At 42.7% G+C, this 11,230-nt stretch overlaps 1 protein-coding gene across 4 annotated transcripts in view; it reads right to left on the reverse strand.

The window, feature by feature from the left end:
- VTI1B (vesicle transport through interaction with t-SNAREs 1B) overlaps nt 1-11,194 on the reverse strand; it is a 14,985-nt gene extending 3,791 nt beyond the window's left edge. Inside the window, exons 1-4 of one of the 4 annotated variants that reach the window (XR_004357527.1) lie at nt 11,033-11,157; nt 6,496-6,554; nt 3,181-3,372; nt 1,674-1,847 (exon numbers count right to left, since the gene is read on the reverse strand). Coding sequence is in view for 2 of the 4 variants with exons in the window: in XM_032690315.1 (XP_032546206.1) it covers nt 1,674-1,847; nt 3,181-3,372; nt 6,496-6,554; nt 11,033-11,147 (540 nt within the window). In the remaining 2 variants the exon portion in view is untranslated. Of the gene's footprint in view, nt 1-1,673; nt 1,848-3,180; nt 3,373-6,495; nt 6,555-11,032 lie in introns of all 4 variants that reach the window. The other 3 variants (XR_004357528.1, XM_032690315.1, XM_032690316.1) reach the window with 3 other exon arrangements.
- Between the last annotated feature and the right edge of the window lie 36 nt (nt 11,195-11,230).

The following is an 11,230-nucleotide window of genomic DNA, read 5'->3' on the forward strand; positions in this document are numbered from 1 at the left end:
AATCTAGAAATATCAGAAATTAGCTCCTTTCATTAAATTTCATTTTGTTATTCTAGTTGAAATATAAGAAAATTATACTGACATGTTCCCTCCCAGCGCATATCAAACTGCTTTGAAATGCCTTTCAATTTCTAGCAAAGAAAGAACTGTGTTGCATTGATAGGTCTAAGTGACCCAGTGGGTAGCAGCTCTAGCTGTTAAAAGACGATCCATTTCAACTTTGTAATGCTCTGAAATTAACTGTCTAGTATATCCAGTCAGCTATTAAGAAGCATGTAATTAAGTGAGGTTATAGCCAACTAAAAAAGGTGTTGCCTCACAGACAGAGGCAGGATCCATGCTGTGTGGTCTCCAGGTAAGATTTCACTATTCCACTTCCAAACTTAGGGAAGTGAAGGGTAAGCTAGGTCTTACATCACAGACACCTGCCCTGCACAATTCCTCTGTGGTTTAAACTATTGCCCTCAACTGGAAAACTGGCCCTGCACGTATGTTACTTTGCACTGAGACAGACTGGATGAAGCTGGGAAGAAAGCTACCAAGTCCATTCAGAGCTTAGTAGATTTCAAGTCTTCACTATGAAAGAACAAACAAGAAGAAAGTCTGCTTCCACTGAAACGTGTGGTTCACACAATTTAGCAACACGTTGCCTAAAAGGGTCACAATACAAGTCACAGACAGTTTAGTGATGAACACGGGAGTGCTGGGTTAATGGCTGGACTTGATCTTTTCCAACCTAAACAATCCCATGCTTCTATGAGCAATCTGTTGATAGACTGAGACACCTGAAGGACAGTAATATTTTTTATTAGAAAATGGACAAAAACTATACCTACAAATCTTAGGATAAATTTCCTTTCCTGCTCTCCAACCCAAATTTGGGAACAGGACAAATCAAATTCTGACTGAAATGACAGATGAAAAAGCTACAGGCTTTGTTGAAATGAGTAGAGAGAACTTCTAAGAAAAGGGGTATGCTTTTTGTTTTGGCTGAGTGTGCTTACTTGCCAAACTCAGCCATTCCCCCTACAAGTCACTCACCTAAAAGCTTTACACTCAGGATCCCTTGTACACACAGAAATACCCATCAGCTTGTTACTTCAAAAATCAAATTTTCAGTTTTGCATATATGTGTAAACAAAACAAGTGAACTAGTTTTTGAAGCTTTCATAGTAGAAGCAGAGTCTTGAACCAAGGACGAGAACAGGCATCTTTGTCTGACACCACTTTCTCCCTCCCTACAAATATTGGAAGGATAGTAATTAAGTAATTATACTTCTACCAAATTTAATTTAATTACAAAAACTTGCTAAATTTGCTTCCTAGATCTAAACTTTCACTAATAATCTAGTGGTGAGCAACTCCTCAGCAATTTTTTAATCTGTAATATTTTCAGTAATGCTATTTTTTTAAGCAGGTTTATAGGTCTGATATCTAATCTTGTACAGGCACAGCAGCAGACATTTGACCACCACGCTTTGGGCCTTTCTACAGTAATTAATTTCCTTTTAATGAGGACAGCACAGAAATGTGGCAGTCTGGATTTGGTCTGTAGAAACATCCCATTGGATTACTATATCTAGGGGAGTGTCTCAGAGTAATTATTGGCATACAGTTCCCCCCAAACTACCATCAGGTTGTTTCAAAGCAATGCCAACAGTTTCCCTGCTTACTCTGCTCTTGGTGCGTTCCAGCTGCTCCCGCTGCTCCCCAAGTTCTTCGATTATATCGGTGCCAATCTGATCTGTTTCAGCAGCAATTCGGTGCGAGCGCTCAATGCTCTGACTGGCTCGGTTCAGACTGTCTGTTCCCTGGAGAAGCAGCACCCTCTGTGACTGCAGATTAGTCTGAAAAATAATGTAAGATTAACTATTAAGCACAAAGACAGAAGTATTAGGCTTCTGACATATTAAAAAGTTAGGATGTGACTCCATAGGCCATTCATTTGTATTAGCTGTACATGCTTCTCATGTTAAATGATGTGACCCAGTTCATTTTGACACAGCCTTGTCTACATGGTAAGATTATGGCCAAATCTGGTTAAATCTCAAAAAAGGATATGCTTCTAAAGAGTTAAAACAGTTACAAAAAACTGCCTTTGCAACAATTTACTTTTCCAGCAAAGAACATTTACATGAAAATAGTATCTTTCTTTCCAGATGCTACCTTGTCCTTCCATTCATATCTTAAAGTCAGGCTTCTTTGTGAATTCACAGTTGGTTGCCAGGGAGATCAGTAAGAGTTTACAGTCAAAAGGATTAGAAACAAACAGCACTAACAGATGGACTGCTAAGTAACAAAGATCTTTTCGTGCCAGTAACCTGGGCTAGAGGATAAGGAATATTTGCTGACCTTGGGATCAAAGGGTAACTCAAAATAAAGTACTTTCTTAAGCTTCAGAAAGCTACCACCCTGCTCTCAAGTTTTAGAGGATTCAGTCAAGAGGAATCAAATGCAAAAATTTACCAAGCTACCACAGAAGGAAATACTAAGGAAAAAGCCTCCCTCAAACCTTCCTTATCTAGGGCAGACAAACAAAAAGCCCACCTCCGTGAACTTCCTGTACAGATCACAGCACTTTGAAAATAATGAGGAGATTCAGTCTCACTAGCTCAGATATCTCTACGCATATCTGGTAAACAAAGAAATTGGTATATTTCTTGCACTGTAGCAGCAAAACCACAGTGAAAAAAGCGCTAAGAGGATCAAGAGTTCTTATATTTTCTTAAAATTACTTACATTGAGATTGCTTAAAAGAGAATTTTACCAAAGAACCTATACAATGCATGATTCACACTTTGATAGTTTTGGAGACTAAAACTAGGTAAGTTAACCTTTTTTTTTCAGTCAGAAGCATCACTTTTATGTTTTCACTTCTGTAGGGGATGATTAAATGAAGCATTTCAGTACAGAATGTTGTGCAAGTTACTAACTGCATGGCTTTCAGGGAGTTCCATTTTGATTATACTATCTTTGTTTTAGAACAGCAAAACTCTCCTCTGAGTTCCAGGTGTTCTTTCTTCTGCCTGAGATATTCATGTTACATGCAGAGAGATATACAGGGAGTTATAAAAGCACAGAAGTGGTTTAAAGTAGAAAAACTGTAAACAATATATCTGCAATATTGTTTTTAAACACAAATCACAGCAAAGTTAAATAAAATTTATATCTAATCCTCACACTTTGTTCATTTTCTGTGGAGAAGATTCCATATTTTATATCGCCTTGGCTTCCATGGCCCAGTCCCAAATCTGTGCTTCTCATCTCTCTCTGGAACATGGACAGGTCTCTTCTGTACGCTCGGATTTTGCTCATCATTTGGTTGCGGAAAGGCAGGGGAGCATACTTCAGTTCTTCCTCCATTTCACGCAGCTTTAACAAAAGAAAGTATGCTTATTTTTTAAAGCACCAAATCTATTCTCAGCAGCAGCTATACTCAAAACTCACCATCAGATGAAGGGATTCATATCTTTTTATTGGACTGGGTGAGGGGGATTAACCTGAAACCCTATACCTCTATCTAGTAACAAGGACAACAACGCTGTTCAGCCCACATGGATTTTCAGACATGCAACACTTCAAGAAAAAAAAAGTTGCCAAGCTTAAGTGCTTGAATTTTTTTCCCCCTGAAACATCACTCTAAACTTCAAAATTTGCAGTTCTCACTTTCTTATAGTTTAAGCATTTATACAATGTGGGATCAAGCTCAGCCAGATGCACCTGGATTCAGTTGATTAGAACCGAAAGGGACTATTTTGGCTTTGGAGCTGAGAAGTGTGTGAATCAAAACACTGAGTTTGCAAAAAGTCCTGGGAATTCTAGTTAACTGAATGGCAACACCAGGTGCTGTTTACCCGAAGAGGTTAATAAAGGGGGAATGCAGAGAGGGCTCTGCAGAGAATCCCAAAAACCAAATAATGGTGTGCGCAGCCTCATTTCTTCAGTGCCCATAATACGATGGGTATCAGCTTTGTATCATATCTGTGCAACACAGATAGAATCACAGAATGGTTTTCATTGGAAGGGACCTTAAAGATCATTTAGTTCCAAACCCTACGCCCTGGGCAGGGACACCTTCCACTAGACCAGGTTGCTCAGAGCCCCATCCAAAGTGGCCTTGAACACTTCCAGGGATGGGGCATCCACCACTTCTCTGGGCAACCTGTTCCAGTGCCTCATTACCCTTCAAGTAAAAAATTTCTTCCTTATATCCAATCTAAACCTACTCTCTGTCAGTTTAAAGTCACTACCCCTTGTCCTACCACTACATGCTCTTGTAAAAAGTCCCTTTCCAGCTCTCTTGTAGCCCCCTTTAGGTACTGAAAGGCTGCAATAAGGCCATCCCAGAGCCTCCTCTTCTCCAGGTTGAACAATCCCAATTCTCTCAGTCCTTTCTCATAGCAGAGATGCTCCATCCCTCTAATCACCTTCATGGCCCTCCTCTGGACTTATTCCAACGGGTCGATGTCCTTCCTGTGCTGGGGACCCCATATCTGGATGCAGAACTCCAAGTGGGGTCTCACAAGGGTAGAGTGGAGGGGGAGAATCCCCTCCCTCACCCTGCTGGCCACGCTGCTTTTGATGCAGCCCAGGATACAACTCACTTTCTGGGCTGCAAGTGCACATTGTCAGCTCATGTCCAGCCTCTCATCCACCAGCACTCCCAAGTCCTTCTCGACAGGGCTGCTCTCCATCTGTTCATCTCCCAGCCTGTACTGATACCAGGAGTTGCTCCGACCCAGGCGCAGCACCTTCCATGTGGTCTTATGAGATTCCTCATGAGATTCCCACAGGCCCACTTCTCAAGTTTGTCCAGGTCCCTCTGGATGGCATCCTGTCCTTCAAGGGTGTCAAGTGCACCACTCATCTTGGTGTTTGCAAATCTGCTGAGGGTGCACTTGATCCCACCGTCTATGTCTTTAATGAAGACTGGTCCCAATATGGACCCCTGAGGGACACTGGGCCGTTGACCACTACCCTCTGAATATGACCATCCAACCAATTCCTTATCCACCTATAGTCTACCCATCAAATCCATTTTTCTCCAATTTAGAGAGAAGGATGTTGTGGGGGACCATGTCAAAGGCTTTACAAAAGTCCAGACAAATGACATCTGTAGCCCTTCCCTTGTCCACTGAGGGAATCACTGCTCATAAGAAGACCAGTAGGTTGGTCAGGCAGGACTTACCCTTGGTGAAGCTGTACTGGCTGTTTCAAATCATCTCCCTGTCCTCCATGTGCTTTAGCATAACTTCTAGGAAGATCTGTTCCATGACCTTCCCAGACACAGAGGTGAGGATGACAGGTCAGCAGTTCCCTCCTTTCTACTTTTTAAAGATGGGTGCAATGTTTCCCCTTTTCCAGTCACCTGGCACTTCCCCTGACTGCCATGATTTTTCCAAATGCATGGAGAGTGGTTTAGCACATCAGCCAATTCCCTCAGGAGTCTAGGATGCATCTCATCAGGTCCCATAGACTCAGGTTTCTTAGGTGGTCATGAACCTGGTCATGCCCTAAAGGAAGGACTTTGCTCCCCCAATCCTCATCTTGCAGTCCACTCACTCGAGAGGTGTGGGAAGATGAGGCTGCCATTGAAGACTGGGGTAAACAAGCTGTTGAGTACCTCAGCCTTCTCCTCATCTGGATCCATTGCACAGGTAGCCATGCCACTGAATTCACACTCGGAACATCCAAGCTTGGCAACTGGAGCTAGGATTTCCAAGCCCTGAGATTTTGGATGCATGAATTTTCACATCAACTTCTAGTGACAGCTATAACAAATTCCCAGTGCTTAAAGCTGTATGCCAACATGAGCTCTCTCATAGTATGAGCTCCACGACTCATACATCACCTACACAGATACCTGTCAATAAACCCCAGAAGTCAGGGGAATAAAGCATCACGTTCAGTTGTGACTCAAAAACAACCTAACAAATAGTACCTGAATATGAAAAGAAAGCTTAATCCATAATGTCTGGCTTAAAAAGACAAGTCACATGGCTGCTTTGGTGCTGTTCCACATCACCTGCTGTCCAGCAAGCATATACAATAGAGGTTTCAAATATTCAAGGTCCCTGATACTTAACTATCAGACTAGTTTAGAAAGAACAGATGGGCTAAAACCAACATTAGGGGGAAAAAAAACCCCAAGCAGCAGATTCTCTATATGCTTGCCCTACAATCTCCAGCAACTTTAACTGCACCTCCATCATTCTCCTTTGTTCAACAAAGCAAAGGTGCTATCAAAACCAAGCACTCAAAAACCCCTCAAAATGCACATAAGAATATCTGTCATATTTATGTATCTATATAGTTACATACAACAGTCTTGATGAACACAGACACACCTATCAGAGCAACTAATCAAACATTAAAAAAATAAAACATCTGCCTGCCAGAATAGAACCCCAAAAAATTAACACTTGGATGTACTGTCCTTTTAAGGTCACAGTATTTCCACTGTCAGGAAGGCGGGAAGCCCACCCTTACACTTACTGTCTCATTGGCTTCACGCTGTTTATCGTCAAATTCTCGAACCAGTTTTTTCTTCTCCTCTGTGAAAGAAAAAGCAGTATATCAGATAAACTACACAGAAATGACAAAAGAACTCCAACTCAATACATTAAAAACAAGGAAGCTGCTACAGGTGGCTGATTACAGAGACACCAAGTCAAAATTTAACTCAAACAGGAACAGCCTATTCTTATGACAACTTTTCAAAAGGGAGTGGGGCAAGAGAGCAGAAACCACTCTTCCAAATGCTGGCCACTACCTCTGGTAGACAAAAGAAGTAATTTTCCAAACTTGAAATATTTTTCTGACCTACTGCCCCAATGTCCACTGACAGAATTGCGTGTTGAAAAACAGTGTGGAAGAATAGCAACCAGGACACATTGGTGAACAGCTCATAAATATTTATTATTTTTTGCAAGTATTTGGCAAGATTACTGAAGGCTGAAACTATAATTTGAACAGAACATCAAGTCAATCTACATTTCCAAGTGAGCCCTGAAGTTCCTGGCAGACCCAGTGCTCTGCGTTCTCATGGTCATAAGGTACCTAAGTACATGTGGTAAGCATTCTAGAGTTCTCTGAGATAAAAGATGCCATCAAGATATCACCTCAGGTTCATGGATTAAAGGCTAAAGGCCTCCCTCTTCTGGAATGACATTAGTTGTTTCGATCAGCCAACAAAACTATACATTTTAGTTGTTTGAGACAGTCATTTACTAAGATCCATGTGCCTAGGGCTTTGGAGACCAAAGAATGGGTTTCACTGCTGTTACTCTATTTTTAAACAAAACGTTAAGATCTGTATTTTTCATGTGTTAAAAATCTACTGTATCTCTCTAGCATCCATGATCAATGAAAGTATAAATCTGAAAATTCCCCTATCTCAATGGAGACAAAACAAGTTATGTAAGCTTTTTTGCAAAAAAATTGAAGACGAGCACCAGAGCGCTCTTGTAGAGTACTGCAAATGAAACCAAATTTTATCAGGAGTCTGACAATATCCACCTAGCTTAATTCATCTTTCTCAGAAGAGTATAATAAAGTCTTAAGTAAAATTTTGGGTAGTAAAACATGTAGACTGTAATCTTGGTAAAACTCCTGCAATTTGATTAAAGACAAAATTAAATACAACATTAAAAAAAACTTCATTGTGGTAAAAAAACTTATCTGATAATACCTTTTGGTAAACACAGTCCTCTGCAACAGAAGGAGTTTTTAAACCACTGAGCTCTCAACAGAAAATAGGAAAAAATTTGAAGTGATCAGAACATGGTTATATAGCTCCTCTCACATACACAACATGCCTCAGCTGTAGGCTTTCCTTCTCAGTTCAAATTCATACTAAACCCCAGAATTTGAACTGTAGAGAACTTAAGACAAAATTAAAAAACATCATCTAAGCAGAAGTTATGCTCTCACCACAAGCAATTATTATAGACTAAGCTACATCAGGACATCAACTGGTATCGGGAAATACAGTTTCACATCCCAGTTTATTCAGGAGGAAATGCTGACTTATAAGTTTCCTAAATACACTCTCCTCAACTTCTTCCATATGCAATTGTGCTGATGCCCTTGTTTGTGTAGCTGGGTTGCAAGCGAAATCATGAAGTGCAGACAAACAGCCTTCAAAAGTCAGTAATTTGTTTCATATAGGTCATTTCACTAATCCAATTTAAGCAGTGCCCTCTTAAACCCACTGCTGCCTCAAACTCGTGGAAACCCGGCGCAGAACAGGAAAAGCGGCACTTCCTTGCTTCGCGTCCCCCGCGCGGACCAAGAAGATGCTGCACTTATAAACACACAGCCAAAGAAATGCCAGCTTCCAAACGGGATAGCATCACCGAGTGGTTTAGGTAAGCCAAGCAGCAACAGCTCGAAACTTTTTTGTTTATAAACCAACAAGAAATCTGGCAATGTAGCTCGAAAGCATTCTGCTGGATCTGTCCAGTGCACAGAAATGCTGGAACACACTGAACGGTTCAGTTCCCATCCCTCTGGATCGAACTGTGACTCAAAGTGCACAGACAGATGCAGCAGAAGTACCCACTCCACAGCAGTGCTACCCACGTGCTCATCAGCACTCACCTGATTTATTTCCAATCAGTTAGAAACAGATTCAGTTGTAAAGTAGAGTGAACCAAAATAATTCAGAGGAAAATATCTGTATTTGAAATTATTCAGGCTGTTCAAAACGCTTCTTACAAATTTAGAAAAAAACCAAAATATTTCTAGAGTTAGGAATTTGTCATCTTGTTTATATAGAGCGAAACAGCATTTCCAAACCTGTGGTCCTCAAAGACATCCCAAGGACTACAGATTCTGTCTTCCTTCAAGTTTTGGACTGTGCCAATCATCTTAAAAGAGTATTCCAAGCTACCTTTTATCATCTCCTGAATATTTCAGGATCAGATAACTCAAAAAATAAAGATATACTTCCCTTCCCATAAGTAAAAGAAGCAAACTAAACACATTAGGAGAGTGGAATGTCTACACCAGACAGACAAATTCCTGATTTATCTTAAACTCTCCTAGAAACACTTTCAAAAAATATTATCAGGATTTTTGCAGGAACAAATTTAAAGAGCAGAACAGTGATAGTAAAATTCCTCAGCATGTCTAAAAGTTCTGTTGGGGAAAAAAAAATTACAAAAAAAGCATTACAAAATCTGTTGCCTGCAAATACTGCACTTAAGCCAATGGCTCAGAATTCATTGCTTAAGACTACCCCAGTTCCAAGGAGACAAAGTTTTATTTCACCAAGAAACTGACCATTCCCTGTTCTACAGGGAAATACAGATTTCTACCAGAAAGGGTATTTCTTCTCTTATGCTTTTTATCCTGGTGAAATTAAGTCAGTTTTGAAATTATTTGCAGGTTTGAACACCTTTCTTGCACCAAACTTTCTGGAAATGCTGATGACAAGGACTGTGACCCTGAATTTAACTCATTACATAGGAAGCCAGGTAAGAAACAGGATATTAAGCTTTAAATAGCCTGTGTTATCTAGCACAGCCTGGTATATTCCGGATAATCATTTTTATGATTTTACACAAAATTCATCAATTGTGGGAGAATGAGATGAGAGAGCAGAGCATGGATGACAGTCCCTACCCACTGCTGGGGTACAAAACCCGAGCTGAGCTACAGCAGCTCATGACAGCCATGTATCATGTTTCTCATAAGAAGAGTTTAACCAGAGGCATTCAGTCACATTGGTAACATTCCCCTTGTCAGATCACTTCCCTTTTTGGTTCTCAGAACACTGCAAATATCAAGAACTGAATCAGAAGCACAAAGCCTTACAGAGAAGTATTCTGCCACTGGTGTGATATAAAGAGTACCCATAAAATCAGGTTGTGCTTCCAATACCACTTTGAGTGGCTAGATACATAGGTTTTTTTCTATTTTGTGGATAGGAAGTGCACAAACCAGACTTTTAAAAGAGTAATTTAAAACGTAAACCTTCCTCAGTAAAGAAATCCTCTACAGATGCTTGTGGGCACTTGTAATAGTAAAAACTAATTTTAATTCTGTCAATGAGCTTTTAAACAGGAGCCCAACATACACACACACACAAAAGAAAAAACTCCAAAACCAAAACCCTAAGGGCACTGCAGTTGTTTCAGAACCAATTAGGTTGGAAAAGACCTCTGAGACCATTGAGTCCAACCTATGAGTGAACACCATCATGGCAACTAAATCCAGTGCCACATCCAGTCTTTCCTTAAACACCTCCAAGAACAGTGACTCCACCACCTCCCTGGGCAGTCCATTCCAATATCTAATCGCCCTTTCTGTGAAGAAAGTATTCCTGATGTCCAACCTGAACCTCTCCTGGCACAGCTTGAGGCCAGGTCCTCTTGTCCTGCCGCTTGTTACCTGGTGGAAGAGACCAACCCCCACCTGGCCACAGCCTCCTTTCAGATAGTTGTAGAGAGTGAGAAGGTTATGCCTGAGCCTCCTCTTCTCCAGGTTAAACAACTCCAGTTCAACTAGAAACAGCACAAAACAACATCCAAATAACACCGCCTCCTCAGAGGTGATGCTTTGAGCCCAGCACGGCTGCGCTCGGCTCTGGGGTTGAAATTTGCCAGCCCAGAGGAGCTGCTCCAGGGCAGTAAAGCCACACACCTGCAAAGCCGTCAGGACACGGCAGCAGCTGAAAATAACACACGGCGAGGCCAGATCTGGCACGGCCACCCGCCCCCTCCAAGCAAGTGCTACCCAAAGCGAAGTCCCGAATCCCTGCAATTGCAAATCTCCCCGCACACAGGGTGTCTCGCAGGGACTTTGCCCCCCCGGCTACACAGACATGTCTGTCTGACGAGCAGCACCCGAATGACCCCGACACGGCCCCGCAGCCGGCGAGGCCGCCCCGGTCAGAGGGACGGCGGCCCCGGTGACAGGGACCGGGGCGGCCGTGTCAAGGGAGCGGCCGAGCCCCGCTCCCGGGGCAGCCCCGCCCGTGCCCTCGCCCCGGCCCCGTGGGACGGCCGGCCCCCCCTCCCCGCCTCACCGGCCGCGCTGCCCCGCAGCCGCTCGGGGACGCCCCTCAGGTCTCCGTGCAGCCCGCGGAAGATCTCATGAAGCCGCTCCAGGTGCTCCGAGGAGCCCGCCCCGCCGCCCGCCATAGCCCCGCTGCCCCGGACAGTCCCACGCCCCGCCCCGCCCGGCGCTTCCGGCGCCGGGGGCGCCCCGCGCTGCCTGCCGGGAG

This window comes from Chiroxiphia lanceolata, chromosome 6 (assembly GCF_009829145.1).
Source record: "Chiroxiphia lanceolata isolate bChiLan1 chromosome 6, bChiLan1.pri, whole genome shotgun sequence".
Lineage (NCBI taxonomy): Eukaryota > Metazoa > Chordata > Aves > Passeriformes > Pipridae > Chiroxiphia > Chiroxiphia lanceolata.